General features: G+C 55.8%; 1 protein-coding gene and 1 long non-coding RNA gene across 7 annotated transcripts in view; one reads left to right on the top strand and one right to left on the bottom strand.

Moving 5' to 3' along the window:
- The window catches only part of LOC115943077 (uncharacterized), a 256,070-nt gene that overhangs the window by 216,337 nt on the left and 20,880 nt on the right, over positions 1-18,853 (top strand). The gene's annotated exons all lie outside the window — the stretch shown is intronic.
- NECTIN1 (nectin cell adhesion molecule 1) overlaps positions 14,448-18,853 on the bottom strand; it is a 63,595-nt gene continuing 59,189 nt past the window's right edge. The window contains exon 6 of the mRNA XM_081799301.1: positions 14,448-18,732. Coding sequence (XP_081655427.1) covers positions 18,185-18,732 — 548 coding nt within the window. The 3' untranslated portion in view covers positions 14,448-18,184. The remainder of the gene's footprint in view (positions 18,733-18,853) is intronic.

The following is an 18,853-nucleotide window of genomic DNA, read 5'->3' as shown; positions in this document are numbered from 1 at the left end:
CCCCCCCCCCCCCCCCCCCCCCCCCCGCCTCGCATCTCTAAGTACCAGATGGAGGCAGGGCTCCCGAGCCCCGTTTTAATCTTGTCATTATAGGGATGCTCAACTGCGAGAAGGCAGGTCTGGATCGGCAGGTGATAGGGAGCTTCTGACCGCCTAGGCCAGGGCACCACTGAGGCTGTGGCTGGGGGCAGGGCAGGGCGGCGGGCGTTGGAGCTCAGCCCCCCGTGCTGGGGAACCAGCAGTGGTAGCCCAGGAGACCTGTGGCCTCAGTATCAAGACGAAGCTCCCAGCCGGCCCCGCACGAGCTCCTTGCCTGGCTTTCACGTTGGAGGTTGTAGAAATCTCCTCTCCCCTTGCCCAGGAGCGGACGGGTCCCTCTCTTCTCCAGTTCAGCCCCTGCAGGAGGCACCTTCCCCTGAGCCTGGGTGGTGAGGGAACCCACCAGAGGCCAGGAACAGATGCAGCCAGCCCGTGGCTACCTGGCAGGCATGGCTTGGACTCAGCCAGGCCTCTGCCTTCTCCTTCCCTTCGGCTAGAGACTAGGAGGCCTGACCCTCTAGCCTACAGCCTGACGTGGCCCCGGGCTGGCGCTGGGGCTGAAGCTGCTGGACTGGGTTGTGCTTCTGCCCTGTGTCTGCCCTGCAGCATCAGCATTAATGCAAATAGCCTTTTCTCTTTAGCCACCGAATTTGCTTAGGTTCTGGCCTCAGGTGGGGGTCACTTTGCGGTCACCTTGTTCAGACCTCCTAGATGGAGACGGGAGGCTCCAGATGGGCAGCCATCCCTCTTTTCTCCCGAGCCCCAGACGTCCGTTCCATTTGTAGATACACATTATGGAAGGGGCCTAGCACGGTGATGGGCACATAGCTCGTGTAATGAATGACCATTCATTATGAATGACCATCAGTGACCACTCCTTCTGTCATCACTATTCAATAAATGTAAATTAATGGTGGTGATGTTGGTCCCTGGAGGTCTGGCGTCTTTCCCTAAACTCTGGGCCAAGGTACACCTGGGGCCACGTTGTCATGGTATCACTTATAAAGTACATGAACTGTTACCTAAATTATTTCATTTGATGCTTCCACCCCTTTGCCTCTGTTGTCAGATGGATAAGTGGAGGCTCAGAGAAGCTCAGTAAAACGTTCAGGGTCACACAGCTCGCTGGTGATGGAAACCAGGCATACAGGTCCTCAGTGAGGTGCTCTGAGTGGCCCCCCTGAGGACCCTGCCTGGGGGGGGGGCGGTTCATGCCCCCTGCTGCCTCTGGTTGTAGGTTCATCTGCCGAGGAAGACAGGTCAGCTCAGTCTTGAGCTTGCCATTTACTCAGCTGTATAATCTTGGGCAACTCACTCAAACTCTCTGAGCCTCAGTGTCCTCATCTGTAAAATGGGACTAACAATAGGGCTGTTATTAGGTGTAAATGAGGTTCAGGCCTTTAGCATGGTGTCTGTGCCTAGTCAGTGCTTAGTAAGGGTTGTTTCTAGTAGGGCAGGGACATGTCTGCTCCCTGGGCAAATCCAGGTGGCTGGGGCTGGGGCCCCTGCTCTAATCCTACCTGTTGGCCTCTCAGCCTTGCCCTCAGCTTTCCCTTGTCCTTTGCCGGTCGTGATCCACAAACCCCCAACTTGTCTGGGCCTATGTGGGCTCCCAGTGTGTGTGTGTGTGTGTGTGCGCGTGCGTGCACGTGCACAGTGTGAGAGGTTATGACCCTCTACTTTGCACAAGGTGTTCTGGCCATCTGGAATGCTCTCCCCAGTGTCACCAGGCCTCCTAGCCCCTCCCACCTGCTCTGAACACCTTGAGTTGTCGTTAGGAGAAAAAAGGATCACGCACAGAAGAGGCTAACTTTCCCAGAAGCTCACCCCTGCCGTGGGTTTGTCTCAGAGCCCCCTCCAGAGGTCAGGCCCAGCTGGAGAGAGTTACTGGGATTTCACGCACATTCCTGGGGGGAGAGGGACTGTCTCTCCAATGGGCATCCTGCCAGGCAGGGACTTGACCCCCAGTCCTCTCTGAGGGAGGGGATGAGCGAGGGGTATCCAGCCGGGGGATAGGGCTGGGGGCATGGGGAAGCCATTTATCTGCCTCTACCCCACAGGGCAAGGTCTGGGGTGTAAGTGGTGGGGGTGTAAGGGGTCTAACTGCCCCTCCCCCACTCCAACATTCACACTGCCCCAGGTTTCAGGAACAGCCTGTCCTCTGAGCCCCCCTGCTGCCAGTTCAGGGGGACTTATCCCTCCCTCCCCATCTTGGTGGTGCTCAAGGAGACCCTCACCCACCCCACAAAGCCCAGGGCTTCCCCTGCATGGTTTGAGGATGGCCTGCAAGGGGTTGCACCTCCAGCTCTTACAGTCTCTTCTCCTCCTGGTGCCCCTCTCAACAGGCTCTGGCTCTCAAACTGCCCCTCAAAGCCCCCTCTCCCCCCAAGGATGTGACCCTGGCAGCCTGGTCTGCTTGCCACATCAGTCACCGCCCATAGGGCCAAGTCATTCTTCCACTTTATTTTGCTGGACAAGCTGAGCATTTTGCAAAATGAAAATAAGAACAGGCAATATAAAAACACAGGAGTAGCCGAGTTCATGGAGAACCTATTTCTTCTCCTAATGTAATTTGTCATCCAGTCACAGACTCACTAGAAATCTCTGAAGGTCAGCGCTCCTGGCAGAAAGCTTGGGCTTCCCTGGAAGGGAGTGAGGTCCCTGTCACGGGAGGTATGCCAGCAGGGCCTTGACGGCTCCTTGGTGGTCGATGATTTTGAAAGGTCATTACATAGTGATGATTCTTTACAGTCACAGAAGGGTAGGGCGTACAAAGGGCTTTCACTTGTGTTCTGTCTTTGGTATAATCCTAGAAAGCACGCAGCATATGGATCAATGCCCTTTTTACAGGTAAGAAAACTGAGGCACCAGAGCAAAGTGGCCTTTCCCAAGGCTCCTCGAGGTAGTGACCGCCCTCACTGGGATTCACATTCTGAGCCCCCGGGGCAGAGCTGCTTCTGCTTCAGGGCACCCATGGTTCTGCCCCCACCAAGCTGGAAGTAAGTTTGGCCCACATTTGCAAGGTACTTAGGAGGTGGCCAGAGGTGATTCTAGAGGTAATGGGCCCTCAGCAGGGACCCTGGAAGCATCATCTCCCGGAAAGGACACATTAGCATGACAGACTGGGTGGGGGGGTCTCGAGGCTTCCAGGAGGGACTCGGAGGGCAGGGGACCAGAAGGGGTAGAAATCCTAAAACAAAGGCAAGAAGCTGAGGGGCTGTCTGTCTCCCTGGGAATGGTGAGTGTTGATGGCCCAGCTGTCTGTCCATCCTGGGCAAGGGGCCCTCCATCATCCCAGGACCCCACATCATGGTTTCTCCTTGTAGGAAATCTCCCAAAAAATATAATCACAGCACAGTCTGGAGTTATTGAATGAGAGGGGATTTCGATATGAAAATGCTTATGTTAAACTGTAATGAAACTTACTGGCTTTTCTCGGGGCCTTGCCAAAGTGGCAGGTGCAAATCCTCTCCACTCAGGAGGGGCTCTGGTTCTCAGATGGGGTGTGTGGGGGCGGGTTGGCAATAAGCTTCAAAACCCGAGGGGGGTGCAGAAGACTCAAGAATTCTGGAAGACTTCAAGCCCTGGACACATCTAGGGAGGTGAGGAGTGGGGCAGTTTAGTTCTGGCAAGTTCTATGAGCAGCACCATGGGAAGCCTCGGAGAGAGATGATTTGATTCATCTGTTTTCCCCTCAGGGGAAACCAATCTCAAGAAGAGAAATGGGGACACCTGGGTTCCAGGTCCTGCATGGATGAAGTGCTGAAGGGGGTCTGATGTGGACCGAGGCTGAGCATTTGGGCGGACGCGTGGGGCGGGGTGGGGGTGGTGTGGAGATGATGTGTTCTGCTCACAGGCTCCTTGATTGCGCCCTACCTGCCCCTCCCTGCGGCTCTCGAAGTAGGGGTTATCGCCTCCATTTTACCCTCCTGGACCCACATCACCAAGCTAACAAGAGACAGATTTGGCGGCTGCACCCAGGCCTGTGGTGCTCCCAAAGTGGGCCCGCCCATCAGCGTTCTCGGGTGTCTGGGCTCCGCTTCAAGACCCCGGAGCACTACCTCACACGGGACTGTGTGTGTTCAGTGTGTTTTGCAAGTTATGAAGCATTGCGAAACTGTGAGCCGCTGTGGCATTTTGGTTCTTTTTAATGTGAAGTTTGGTACATTGCAAAGAGCACTTGGCTTGGAGTCAGAAGGCCCCGGTCCAAGTTATGAGTCTACTCCTCACCACCTGTGTGACTTTGGGCAAGACATTTAACTTCCTGAGCCTCTGGTTAATCATCAGCTAAATGGGGCCAGGAAGACCTGTCTCCTTCTTCCGTCCCCAGCTGCTCGTGAGAATCCTGGGGCCCTGAGCTTCCCTTCCTGCAGCCCCAGGGCTCTTGGCTTGGTCTAGTCGGTTCCTGCTGCAAACAATTACACGGAGGTCCTCCCGGTGCTGGGTTTTCGACAGGCTTTTCCAGATCACTTCCGTTTTACCAAGTCATCTTTGATACCATCTTTTCCAGAAAACCTACCCCCCTCACCCCCTGTGAGCCCCGCCTGTCTCCGATGACTCCATCTGATACCAAACGTGGTTCCTACAAGCTCAGTCGTATACCCGCCTGGGGCTCTTGCTGCTTTGTGGGCATACTGAACCGTGTTTCAGGCCCAGGATTCACCCCCTCCCCCCAAGGAGTGAGGCTGGTGTGCCTCCCCACCCCACCAGCTCTCCTCCAGGCCTGCCTTCAGGATATGGCTCTGCTCTTTAGAGTCTCTATGGTTGCAGGCAGTGGGCAGGGGGTACAGTGGTTAGAGACACAACTTCTGAGGCCCCCCCGCCCCCAATGAGCTAACTCTGTGATTTGGGTAGCTCTCTTCATTTCTTCATTTCTGTATCTTGGGATGATGATCATAATACTGCCTACCTTCCGACTGAGGTGAGGATTTAATATCAAGTGCTTTGAACAGTGCCTGCCACTTAGTGATATTGTTAAGTCTGAGCTCTTAGTAAAAGATCATTTTGTAATTTCCAAACATTATATAAATGTAAGGAAATTCTTACTGTTATTAGCCTTCTGGGACTCAGTTTCCCCATTTGAGGGTTGGGGTACACGATCTTTGAGGTTCCTCTGGTCTTAATGATTTATAATTCTAAAACAGGCTGGTGAATGTCTTGCTTGGGATCTGAGTGTGTGGCGGTTTAGGGCCAAAAGCAAAGGGCCTGGGGTGACACCCAAGGGACCAGGCTTGGGGAGGGAGAACCCAGTTGCTGGAAGGTGATGGCAGAAAGCATGCAAGAGGAGGGGCAGATGTTGGATGGTGAGCCTTCCCGACTGGGGTGGGCCTGTGTGCTGTCTCTATCCAGAGCCCTTGGGAAGGCCAGTAGCCCCCAGGTGGGGGCCCCAGTTCTCATAGGGGGCTGGGAGGCCTCCTGAAAGAGCTGTATGTAAGGGACCAACACATTCCATGGCTCAAAACCCCCAATTTTCCTTTCTCTGGAGGAAAATCCTGGAGACAGATAGCAGCCACAGTCTTTCTTGGGGGTCTGGCCTTCCCCCCACCCTGGGACTCCCTCAGTGGGCTGTCAGAAAAGACATTCTCTGTTAGCAGGACAGATGCTTCACTTCTGTGCAGAGGAGGGCAGAGTGGGGGTTTCTCACCAGTGAAAAAGGTCCAGCAGGCCTCTGCCCACCCTCCCCCACAGCAAGCCAGACTCCTCTGAAAGCTGCCTTGACCACTATCACTCTGGACACCTGCTGTCAGGATCGATTGCAATAGATAGAGGTGATGGATGGGTTGTGGTGACTCATCACTGTCGGGGCTGCCGAGGAGCTCCAGGGGACCCGCTAGCTCAGCCCCACTTGGTGTCTGGGAGCAGTCCGGGAGAGGCCATCAAGCCCTTATCTTCCAGGCTCTTTGTCCTGCATGCAGATAGGCATGGACTCAAAGGTGAAGAGCCTTGCTTGAGAAGTGACCATGATGGAAATAGAGCCCAATTCCCAGTCTGGCCACTTCCAGTGCCTACCTGCCTCTTGCCTGCCATCCGGCTCTGCCCACCAGCCCTTTCCCTCCAACCCATCACAGTCATCAGTGGAAACCGCATAGGGGTGTGGCTCCTGCGCCCTTCTTGTGAAACCGCAGGAAACCTGCATTGCTTACGACTCAGTCTGGGCCTCGGGGGGAGGTTTCCCAGCCAGCCTCCCCCCAGCGCGGCCGCTGCGGCGCTCCACGCCTCATCGTACCACAGGGCGTCTCTCTGTATTGTGTCAGGATTGGAGTTGCCTGATTGCTGGCCCTTCCTGCTACTCTGGGACTCCTCCAGAGCACACACCATCCTCCCTCCTCCTCTAGCTCTCCCCATCCCCGTCCTGCCTCCCCAGTGCATCCTCGGCCCCCAGAACAGGGACCTATCTGAGGAGGACCACGGCATGGCTGGTCGGACACTAACCCCTCCTCCTGGGAGTGCACCACAATGGGTTTTAACGTCTAGGGTCCTTTTAAAACCCCGAATCTCAGCTAGTCATAGGAAAACGGGCTTGCCATCCTTAGTCACCAGGGAAAGGCACACGGAAATCACAATGGGATGTCACTACGCCCTTGCCAGAGTGGCCAGCCCTGAAAGCACAGAGGACACCAGGCACAGGCAAGGAAGTGGAGTCGCTGGAACCCTCGTGGACCCCCGGTGGGGGCAGAAGTGGGCACAGCCACTTTGGAAGATGGCTTGGCTGTACCTGCGAATGCTCATCCCACTCCCCGGTACATGCCGAACAGAAACGGGTGCGGCTGCCCCACAGTTACATACAAGAATGTCGTGGCAACTTTATTCATAATTGGCCGCAACTGGAAACGCCGATGACAGAATAGAAGTGATACATTGTAGCAGAGTCTATTACACAGCAAGCAAAACCAGGCCTCATGGATGCATCTCACGGGCATCCTCTGGGGTGAAAGAAGCCAGACGCACAAGGAAATGTATACTTTGTATGATTCTATTCCCGTGAAGTTCCAAAATGGGGGTATTGTCTGGGAGGGGGCTTGAGTGAACATCTGTGTCTTGATCTGGGTGGGGCGGAGTGACATGGATGTATATGTGTGCAGCTGTACCCTTAAGATTGGTGCACTCTATTGTTTGTACGGTATTCCTTAATTAAAAAAAAATATGTGGGATGCCTGGGTGGCTCAATTGGTTAAGCATCTGCCTTCGGCTCAGGTCATGATCTCAAGGTCCTGGGATCGAGCCCCACATCGGGCTCCCTGCTCGGTGGGGGCCTGCTTCTCCCTCTCCCTCTCCCTCTGCCCCCCTACCCCCGTTCTCTCTCTCTCTCTCTCACCTGCGTGAGCAAATAAATAAATAAAATTAAAAAAAATATGTAAAGTTAAAAGCAACAAGGATGCTAAAACCTTACACGGAATCCTGGTATGTAAAACAGACGGAAGCCGAGTCCCATCCTCTTGCTTCCTACCTGGGGAGCCTCCTGGGGCATTTCGGCAGATGCCACTCTGGAGGACACACTGGGAGCCTTTCCCCTGGAGTAAACATGGCTTCAGGGATCTCAAGCAGAGCCATGCCTTGGAGGGACACATCCCAGCTCGCCCACGCCTGTGTCCCTCCCAGGAGATGTTGGGTCCTGTGGGATGATGCAAATCATGGTGGTCACCATGTAGCCAGGAGGGCACAGAGCTGGGCTCCTACCTGGGACTTGGCAAGTGTCCTAAAACTTGATGTCATTTCCGTGACAGGTTCTGTTTCTCTGCCGCAGTTGGCTGCTTAGGGCAGTTAGGCAGTGGGGAAAATAATAGTAGGAGATAATTCCAGCCTAGCTTAACTCGACTGAGCACTCACTCTGTTCCAGGCATTGTGTTAAGTACTTTACAAAGGGATGATTCTCCTTTAATCCCTACAGCAGCCTTCTGTGGTAGATGCCACTGTTATCTGCTTTACAAATAACTTTCTCTCTATACAACTGTTTTTATCCATCTCAGCAGTCTATTCTCATAGCTTGAGTTATAAAGCTCAGGGAAGGCAAGCAACTTGCCTTAGGTACACACAGCTAGCTGATAAATGGTACAACTAGGGATGGAATCAAGGTCAGTTGGACCCTAAAGCCTGCCTCTTTCCTTTCACCAGGGTTTCAACAAATGTCTGCTGTGAACTGAACTAGTGATAGAATCATCTAAAAGGACTGCAACAGACTGAAATACTGTCCCCGATCATTAAGATAAATGGATAGCGGAGAAACGTGAAAATCACCACATTTAGGGGAAAAAATAGCCCAAGTACTGGGTGAGAGAGACCTGCTTAGAAGTAGCACACATGAAAAAGATTTAAAGGTTTACTCATCCATCCACCCATCCATCCACCCACCCATCCACTCATCCACCCATCCACTCATCCATCCATCCATCCATCCATCCATCCATCCATCCATCCTTCCATGCACTCATCTACCCATCCAACTCATCCATCCTCATCCATCCATCCACTCATTTACCCATCCACTCATCCATTCTCATCCATCCATCCATCCATCCATCCTTCCATGCACTCATCTACCCATCCAACTCATCCATCCTCATCCATCCATCCACTCATTTACCCATCCACTCATCCATCCTCATCCATCCATCCACTCATTTACCCATCCACTCATCCATTCTCATCCATCCATCCATCCATCCATCCTTCCATGCACTCATCTACCCATCCAACTCATCCATCCTCATCCATCCATCCACTCATTTACCCATCCACTCATCCATTCTCATCCATCCATCCATCCATCCTTCCATGCACTCATCTACCCATCCAACTCATCCATTCTCATCTATCCATCCACCCATCCACCCACCCATCCATCCACACACCCATCACCTATCCACCTATACTTCCATCCACTCATCCACCCATCCACCCATCCTCTGCTGGTCAGATCAGTTCCAGGGAACAGTATTTTATCCCTGGTCCTCAGAATGAGAGGGAGCTGGCAATGTGTTGTTGTTCTTCCAAACAGCTGGAGCATCAGGGACTTTTTTTTTTTAAAGACAGTTTTTAAGAGCAGTTTCAGGTTCACAGCAAAATTGAGTGGAAGGTATAGATATTTCCCATATACCCCGTGACCCCATTATGCACAGCCTACCCTTCTACCAAAATCCTGCACCAGAGTGGTACATTTGTTACAGTCCATTTTGTTACAATCAACAAACTTCTGTTGATACATTATGACCACCCGAAGTCCATAGGTAGAGGGGGGTTGGGGGAAGGGTGAAATAGGGGTTGGGGATGAAGGAGTGCACTTGTCATGATGAGCACCGGGTGATGTATGGAAGTGTTGAATCACTATATTGTACACCTGAAACTAATATCACACTCTGTTAAGTAACTGGAATTAAAAGGAAAACTTAAAAAAAGAGAAAAAAGCCAAAGTCTATAGGTAACTGGGATTTTTGATGTGGCTTTGAGAGCTTGCTCTGTGCTGGGCATTGTGATAATGCTTTTCCATAACTACTGGTCCACTGAGCCAAGCCTTGAACCCAGGTTTGCCTGACTCTCAAGTTCAGGCTCCTAAAGGAAGTGCTGCTAAGTGGCCTGGTAATTAGAATAGAGGAATAGATATATTCATGAGGTTTGGCCAGGACTAACCATCTCCAAATATTTGAAGGACTGTCCTAGGAAGGTCAAGGAATTACCTAGACCAGTGGGTGAAACTTAGTGGAGGGAAATTTTATCTGAATAGAGGAGTTGCCCTATGATGGTAGGGCTTAACTCGAGAGGTAGTGAGCTGCCCATCATCAGAGGTACCTGGGATGCTTGAGGGAAAGCCCTGTCTTGAGGGAGGTTGGGCCATTCCACCTGCAAGGTCTCTTGACTCTCACTTTGATTAAGTTCAATTTGGTTCAACCATTATTGGGTTCCCAGTGTGTGCCTGCCCTGGGCTAGGTGCTGGGGATGAAGTAGACCTGCTCCTGGCCTTCAAGGGGCTTACAGCATAGTGGGGAAGGCAGCTTGTGTGGTTCTAGTCCTTGCTGACTCTTTTTGGCCATGGAGGCTCTCTCGGGGCTGAGGGTCCTGGGAACATTGCACAAGGGAAAGGCGCTGGCCACTAAGTGAGGGGAGAGGGGGTATGAGTTCAGGCTGAGGGGGACCCCAGTGTGTGGTCTCTGAGTCAGCCATCCCCTAAGGCCTGCTCCCTGTGGAATAGAATACCCTCCTCAGAGAAGACCTCTAGGGCTCCTTGGGGCTGGTCCTCAGACAGAGGGCTCTCCGGGCACAGGCCTGCCATCCTCCCCTCTGCCTCTCCCAGCAGGTCCCCCTTCATCTAAGAGGACTGTTACTGGCCTTCATAAAAAAAAACAACAACACACCCACTTCCTCCAAGGTGGTAACACTATGGAGCTAGAGTCTCCATTCAAGGAGGGCCCGTTGGACCCCCTGCCCAGGCTTTTAACTCAGAATCCCGCTTTGCCTTCTGGCGTGTCCTCAGATACCAGGTGCCCAGGAATAGTCTGCAAGCAGAGAGCCTGCCTCATGCAGACTACAGGTGCGGCTCCATCCCGGCTCCCTATGGGCCTCCCCCTGCCGTCACTAGCCGCCAGGGCCCAGGTGTCGGAGCTGAGGGTGATGGCAACGATAAAGGTGATTGATGATAATCCCAATAAACAGCAGGTGTGGCACCCCAGCTCTTATGTGCTTAACCCATCAAATCACCCACCTAGCCACCCCTCCAGTCCTATCTCAGGCCCTGCTTCTTCCTCATTGACACCTGGGACGACCTCTGCCTCCACACTGTTAGCTTCTCCTGGGCAGCTTGTTGAGAATGTACCCAGAGGCTCTGACTCTGTTACTGTGGGTGGGGCCTGGATACTTTATGTTTTTAAGTCCCAAGACTGAGGCGTGTGTGTCCAGGGTTCAGTTCTCTGACTCCATGGAGCCTGTGATGTGTGTTGATGATGCCCTGGAGCTGGTTCTCCAACAAGGCTATTCCTGAGCCCTTCCTAGAGGAGCTCAAAATGAGCCTGGATGCACCAGGCCCGAGGGGCTGGCCGGCTCAGATGAGGCCCCAGGCAGTGGAGTGTGTGTGCTGCGGGGGGGGCGGTTGGCAGAGGGGAGGGAAGAGGGCAGTGCCTCAGCTTCTCATCTGGGCGTTGATGGTGTGCCGTTAGAGTGGGATTGGCCTGGCTCCGCCATCAAGGCTGTAAACCAGGGGGGAGAAGATAGGGCTTGGGGGCCACTGAAGTCAGTACCAAGGTAGAGCCCAAGGATTGCTTCCCCCGAAGTGTCTGGCCATGGGGGCAGGGCAGAAGAGCCTCCAGGAGCAGGGTCTCCCCTCCAGCTTTCACAGAAGCCTTTCCTCCTGCACCTTTCCCTCTGACCCACCCACCTCCCCTTCTTCAAAAGCATGGCAGATACCACCTATGATAATTGAGATTTATAATAAGAAGCATGTGTTTGGTCTTTGTCCTGGTTCCTGGCACAGAGCTCCTAAAACCCTTGGAATTTCCTAAGTGATAAGCGCCACAAAGGTGGCTTGATACTCGTAAGAAATCCTTTCAACCACACCTGGGTTTAAGTTAATGAAGTTTGGAAAACACCTAAGAATGGGGGCTGGCTGCCAGGGGAACCAGCCGTGTGATTAGCAGGTTGGAACTTTCCGCCCCACCTCTGACCTGCAGGGGGAATCAAGGGGCTGAAGATTGAGTTCAGTTATCAGTGGCCAATAATTTAGTCAATCAAGCCTGTGTCCTGAGCCCTATGTGGCTCTTCTAGGAGTTCTAGTGGCCTCAGGACACAGGTGATCTACTGAGTTAACTGGTTTCCTAAGTTCTGTGAGCCACTCTAGCAAATTAATTGAACCCAAGGAACCTCTGATTTCTAGTTCATGGGTCGGAAGCCCAGGTGACAAGCTGGACGTGACCCTGGCGTTTGGGGTGGGGGACAGTCTTTTGGGACTGAGCCCCTAGCCCGTGGGATCTGATGCTCCCTCCAGGTCGACAGTGTTCGGATTGAGTTTATTGCTTGGTGGGCGTGGCAGAAAATGCACATTGGAAGTGGTGTCAGAATCCTACCATCTTTTCTGCTTAACACCAAAAGTGGTTCCCACAAACCCAGTTTATAACCCACGGGGGTTCACACTGCCCCATGGGTGAATCGAAACTGGTGTCGGGTCTGGCATTCTCCAGAGTTAGGCTGGTGCCGCCCCCTTCTCTGGTTTCCCCCACTCCTCCTGCTCAAGACCTGGCTCTGGCCCCCTGAGCATGTTCAGCACGTGCGTTCTGATGGTCTGGTCGCCAAGCCTTAGCTTCCTCTCCTGGCTTCAGTTCTCATTGGGCTGAATGAGCATGTTGGACTAGAATGATCTCTTTTAGAACAACTAATATAAGACGCTAAATTCTCAAGTTAGCCTGGGATACTCTTATTAAACACTCCTGGTCTGGAGAACTCCTACACATCTTTCAGGCCCAGGGGAAATGTCACAAGCCTTTCAGACCTTCCCAAGCAAAATTAGCCATTCCTGTTCTGTGCTCCCATAGGGCTTTACACACAGCTCTGCTTCAACCTGTGGCTAGCAGGCCCTGGCTGTTTTGGAATTTGGGACCCCTGGAGCCTCGGAATTCTTTGAACGCAAGGACTCCGGGCGGAACCATCACAGGAGCTCAGGAGTGGCCTGGCCCAGGGTGGCCAAATGAATGAATGAATGAATGTGTGAGTAAAAAAAATATGAATCCCTCAGTTCATCAAGTTTATTCTCTTTACCATCTGCAATCAGAGTGGTCAAGGTCAGGAGGAAGGGAGAGAGGCATCCATGGTATCCACAAAGGAGCTCTGGTTGCCCAGCTATCTTAGTCCCGGGCCCACAGCTGAGGGAGGGCAGTGGTGGGCACACCCCAGGGGGACCTTAGCCGCAGAGGTGGGTCCTATCCCCAGGCCACCCAGCGTTTGGTCCTCTGCCGTGCTGAGGGTGGGGATGTGGGGACAGGGCTGAGGGTTGAGGTTTGGGCAGAAGGAGCCTAACGAGCAAAGTTCTTCCGGAGTCTAGCTCAACTAGCAACTAGAGAGCGGGCTGTGCCCTGGACTCCTGGGACCCTGGGGGAAGGGGCTAGATCTGGCTTCTCTGGCCCGGAGAGTCTGTGCCTGGGACTAATTGGCTGGCCCTCCTTCCGCTGCTGGGGAAAGTCTTGGCTAATTTGCCGGAACGCTCTAGTTAAATGCCAATTAGGATGTTCTGTCCACTGCTCTCTTCCAATATATTAATAAAGTAATTAAGCATTTATTGCCTGCGCAAATTAAAATTTAACTTAAACGGACAGCTCGGAAAACTGAGGAAGTGACCACTTAAACAACCAATTTGCATCTCATTCGAGAATCAGCATCTAAACAGTCTAGGGTGCTGGTCTGGCCTCCCAGCGAGGGGCCCAGCCAGCTACCAACAGCTGCTGGCTTCTTCTCCACGCCTGATTCCCCGATTCCGCCGGCCCCGGCCTCCCCACCCCACTGGATCCTAGGTGGGGAGGATGGGCTTCACCCCAGATGAGCAGGAGGGCTTTCTGCTAAGTGGCCACCTTGGCCTCCAGCATCCCTCCCCCCTTTCCTCAGGGGCATATGGTGTAGGTTTCAGTGAAAGGAGATGCTACTGGTGGTAATAGGGTGTGTGTGGGGGAAGCCCCTGCCACTCCCACCCACGACCGATTTGTCCTGCATTCCAGCTCAGGAGATGGGAAGCAGATGGTGCTGGAGTTTGGGGGTGGGGGGAGGTGACCAAGGAAGGAGGAGCCCTTCCCTGCAACCAGCCCCCTGCGCCACCGCCCCCCCCCCCCCCCCCCGAGAGATCACTGGGAGAGAGCTGGTAGGGGACAGGTCCTGGCCGTCTGCTTGAAACAGAAGATGAAAGGATCAAGCTCCCCATCTCGCCCCTGTCCCCAGTGTGTCTGACACAACAGGTGTGACACTGCTCGTTTTCCCCTCCAAACAACCGCAGGAGGGGACTCGGCAGGAAGGAGCGGGACAGCAGGGAGTGGGTGAGAAGGGGGAAATGGAAGCAGCCTGAGCTGTGCTCCGCAGCTGCGGGGCAGGAAGGCAGGGGCTCGGGCCAGCTGGCGGGGGCAGGGGGCTGCCCCAGCCAGCGTCCCCAAGGCCTCCCCGCCCGTGCCCGCCGCTGCTGCCCACCGTGTTCCTGTGCGTGGGCGAGGCTTCGGGGCAGCTTGTGAGCTGGGGTGAGGTCTCAGGCAGGCCCCTCGCCCCGGGGCCGGGCTCCTGCAGGGCTCTCCGTCCTCGCTGTCCCGGAGCCACCCCGGGTGGGGGGGGGGCGCCGGCTGGAGGCTCCTTGCCCTTCCCCACTGTGCCGGCCGGTCTCCAGCCTGACCCTGTACCCATGCCCACGGCGTGGCCACCGCCGGGAGGCGAGGAGTGAGCCGCACAGGCAGCCAGGGTTGTTTTAAACACTTTATTTATAAAAAAGTACATTTTTTTTCCTCAGTACATTTTTCAACCCATCATTTTTTTTTATACAAGTAAAAGGGGGTGATGCAAACACCCCCCGGGTCAGAACCAGGAGAACCTGCTGGGCCGTCCCCGGGACCAAAGACGAAACCGTGACGAAGAAACCGAAGGCAAGGTAGCGTGGCGCACTCAGAGGTGAGGGGCGGCAGCTTCTCCTGGATTTTGTTACCGTTTTATACAAAGAGAGGAAACCACTGTTTTCCAGCCCAGAATCCTGTTCCTCACAGCAGGAGTCAGAAGAGCAGCAGCACCTGGAGCAGGGGTGCCTCTGGCCTTCCAGTGGGACAGTAGCAGCGAGAGGCCCCAGGGGCCCTCTCAGGGCCTGCTCCCCCGGGCACCTGAGGCCAGAGCAGGGCTCTCTGTGGGCGTGGAGGCCTGGGAGGGTCCCGCCTGCTCCTTGGTGGGCGCGGGCTCCTGGTGGAGAGGTCCGTCTGGGGCCCCGGAGGCCTGCGCGCACCCTCCTCCTCCCGGGCTTCATCCACCTAACACGGTTCCCGATTCCTCTGCTTGGAGGATGGCAGAAAAAATTATTGCACCAGTGGCTTGGGCACGTGGGAGGGGGCTGGCAGAGGGGGCACACGCCCGGGGAAACGAGGCCCCCCGTGAGTCTCTCTACTGGCCTGAGCACTGGGAATTCACCTCTCCCCGCAGGGCTTTCAGCAGGACCAGCCCAGCCCCCTGCCGAGGCTGCGTGTGCACACCTGCGCGTGCGCCGGGGCATCTGTGCTTGGGTCTGTTGGAGGGGCGTGTGCCCTGCGAGCGCGTGGACTGGGCCTGCCGTGGCTGCGTGTCCCTGCTCGTGGTCACCGATCCCACGCTGCTGCTTTTCAGCTCCTTCTGATGGAAGGGGACTCAGACGGTTTGTTTACACGTGAGAACAATATCAAAATCTTAAAGAAATGGGGGGGGGTCAGGGGAGGGGGGCAAGAACAGGGAGGGTAACAAGAGGCAGGGTGACAACTGGGGGATGCCTTGGCACAAGGAATACCAAGTTTATTTCATTTCCAGCAAAGGCAGAAGCTCAGCTCAGGCTGGGGGCATGAAGGAGAAGCGGAACGTCCTCATCTACTCTGTTGGGCCAGACCTCCCCTTTGCCAGTGGGCTACGGGGGGGCCCAGCAGCAGGGCCCACCTTCCCGCAGACTTGGGGCATGGAAAACCCCACCTTCCCAGGCCTGAGTGCGGACCCCTGCCTGCCTCATGCCTACCTTCGGCCCCCGACTAGCAACTGCCCCGCTGGGTGTGCTGCAGGGTTCTCGGACAGGCAGGAGCCTCCCACATGGCCCATGCATGTGGCATGGGTCCCAGTTTGTGCTTTGCTTGGGAGAAGGGTATGGAGGTGTCTTAAGGGGGACTCAGTGCTTTGGCTGGGCCCAGGGGCCCTCCTAAGTACATCATATAATGAGGAATAGGGGTTGGCAGTGTAGGATAAGGGGGACACGGGAGGAAGAGTTCTTTCAGTTTCATGGTTTCAAGAAGACAGAGAATGCCTCTATCAGGTAGGCCCCTGGGATTTCCTCCTGCCTGGGGGCCAGGAGACCAAACAGAAGGGCCAGAGTGCTGTGAGGTGGGATGGGGCAGTGATGTAACATGGAAAAGGTCCTCTGCCCTGGGGGGACACTAATACTGCTAGGAGAAGCAGCCCAGCTCCTCTGCCCCCCTCTGCCCTGTGGCTAGAAAGACCCCAGAATGTTCTTCCCCAACTCCACCCCATCCAGCATCCACAATACCAAGAGAGGAGAGCTGCCCCAGGGCTGGCATGGCTTCAGACTTCTGCTACGTGGCTACTGGGCAGCCAGGGCTGGGGCGAGGGCAGTGGGGGCTGGGTGAGGATGGCCCAGCTGGTGGGCCCAGGGTCGCCAGGGCAGAGACAGTGCTGGCTGGGGGTTCAATAGCAGCACCAGGGAGGGGAGGGGGGGTGGCTGGGGGCTGGGGCTCCCTTGGGAAGCCTATGGCGGGTCGGTCGGTGCCCGTGGGGCACAGAGTGGTCTGCTTCCCTTCCCCCCCCAACACTTGCCATCCCACAGAGCCCCTGACAGCCTGGGCTGAGTTAACTGGAACCCTAATGGGCAGGCATGAGCCTGCCTCTCCCATCCCAGGGTCTTTCCTATCTAGAGTGCTGGGGGGACCAGGGTGGGCAGATGGAGGAACTGAGGCACTTTGAGCTGGGGGGAACGGAGAGGGCTGGGAGGGGCTTTCCCCCACTGTACAGACAGGAAGCCCTCGTCCTGGGTGACTGATGGGAATCCAGAGCCCCATTCAAGGAGGGAATCTGTAACTCAAAGGGAAAGCTTTCCCAAGGATCCCCCACTCCCTCCGCCTCCCAGAATGGAGACCAGGTGTAGCTGAGCCAGGAGTGGAGAGTGGTGAGCAAGAGCTTCTGAATCAGGATTCTTGGCTACCCCACTGCCCCTGTACTTCCTGGCAAGCCCAGAACATCTGCATTGGCCTTGGGGGGTGGGGTACCAGCTGCACTCTTCAGCATCTGTTTGCAAAACTTCTACCGTAGACTCCCTTCCCCATTGCTCTCCATGGTGGTACTCGGTCACCTCTGACACCTGGACATCCTAGGGACCCCAGCCCTGACTCCCCAGGAGAATCGAGCTAGCACTTGACAGATAAGGGAGAAGTCTGAGAAACTCCCCTGCCGAAAGCAGCATTTTAGGGCCAGCCTGAGCTCCTAGGATAGAGGCTCCAGGGGGCCCTGGTCTCAGCTGTCCCCGGAAACTTCTGAAGGTGTCCCCATCCTCAGCTGGGAGGGGAAGAGGTGGAACAGAGGGGTGGGCCCCGGCGGTGTCCAGCCTGCAAGGGCATGTGACCCCAGGGGAACGAGGGGTGGACATGAGCGATGAGTGTTCATGTAGGTGTCTGCATCATGTGTTGGTAGAGGCGTATGGGAAGCGTGGGCCAGAGTCCACCCGGAGCCCCGCTGTGTGGGGAGCAGATAGGGGTCAAGAGGAGAGAGACACCAGAGCTGGGCCAACTTCACTCTCCATTGGCCAATGAGGAAAAAAAATGTAAAACCAACCTCACCGGGAAAACACACTGCCCTAGGCCCTGGGTGGGGACCTCAACTCGATTCACGTAACAAGACTACCCTGGGTGCTTTGGAGAAGCATCTCCCTGCCTCTCGGGTGCAATGGCTGTCTAGACCAGGGGTCCGAGCTCCCCGCTGCTTGTGGCAGGGAGGACTGGGCTCCCTCTCCCTGGGAAAAGAGGAGCAGCATCTGGGGGTGGGGTGGGGCTTCTCCCCCGGGAGCCCGCTCAGCCCTCCACCCGCAGTGGAAAGGACACAAACAGATTCCAGTGTTGGGAGGTGGGGGAGGGCTGGCTCCCCAAGCCCTGGAGGGGTACCCAGGTCCACAAGACGAGAACAGGGCTCCCCGCACAGAGGGCAGGCGGAGGGCCACAGGAGGAAAGGTGCAGCGACACCAAAGCCACAGTGAACACGACAGCATGGGGGAGGGCCGGGGCCGGGGAGGAGATCAACACCAAGCCAGGTCGCAGCTGCCCTGGGCTGCCCGCTCCCCAGGAGTGTGGGGCTGGCTTTGGGCGGCTGGGTGAGTCTCTGTGGAGCTCCTGGAGGAGTGGGCACGGGGACAGGCAGGGGGCGTGCGGGTGGGGGCTGGGGAGAAAGGGGCGCAGACAGAGGCTCTGGAGGGAGGCGGCTACACGTACCACTCCTTCTTGGAAATGAAAGACCCGTCGTTCTGAGAAACCATGTTCTCGGCCAAGTCCAGCTGCTCGGGGTCATACTGGTAGCCCAGAGTCCGGTCCCCGTAGCCGTCCTGACGGGCCTCCGCCTCATCCACGGTGAAGTAGGGCCGCTTGGCGTCCTCGTCGTATTTGGGGTGGGGGCCGCCCACCTTGCGCTCGCCCCCTCCGCCGCCCTCCTCCTCCTCCTCTTCCTCGTAGCTGCTCCCACCCAGGGGGCCGGGCTTCTTCTCATCGTCCGAGTCGTCCGGGTACTGCAGGTTCTGGGCCATGGGCGGGTGGTGCTGGGGGATGCCCGCCTTGCTGTAGCCGTTGCCGTACACGTGCTTCTTGGTGCTGTAGTCGCCCTTGAAGGTGTGTCGGCGTCGGCGCAGGGCCAGCACGATCCCTCCGACCACGATCACCACCAGCAGGATGCTCCCCGCCACGCCCCCAATGATGGCCGTGGGCACCGGCCCCGCGCGCCGCCCGTGTTCGGGAGGAGACGGGGTGTAGGGGAATTCTGGGGGAGGAAAAGACATGGAGGGGGACAGTGTCAGTGTCTGCTCCCGAGGGGGACTCGGCAGCGGTGGCAGGGACGGAGGGAGGGAGGGAGGCAGGGGATGGAACGGCCAGGAAGCGGG

The sequence above is a fragment of the Leptonychotes weddellii genome, chromosome 11 (assembly GCF_054177405.1).
Source record: "Leptonychotes weddellii isolate Sample4059 chromosome 11, ASM5417740v2, whole genome shotgun sequence".
Lineage (NCBI taxonomy): Eukaryota > Metazoa > Chordata > Mammalia > Carnivora > Phocidae > Leptonychotes > Leptonychotes weddellii.
Note: the sequence above shows the minus strand (reverse complement) of the source record. Positions and strands in the feature narration are given on the sequence as shown.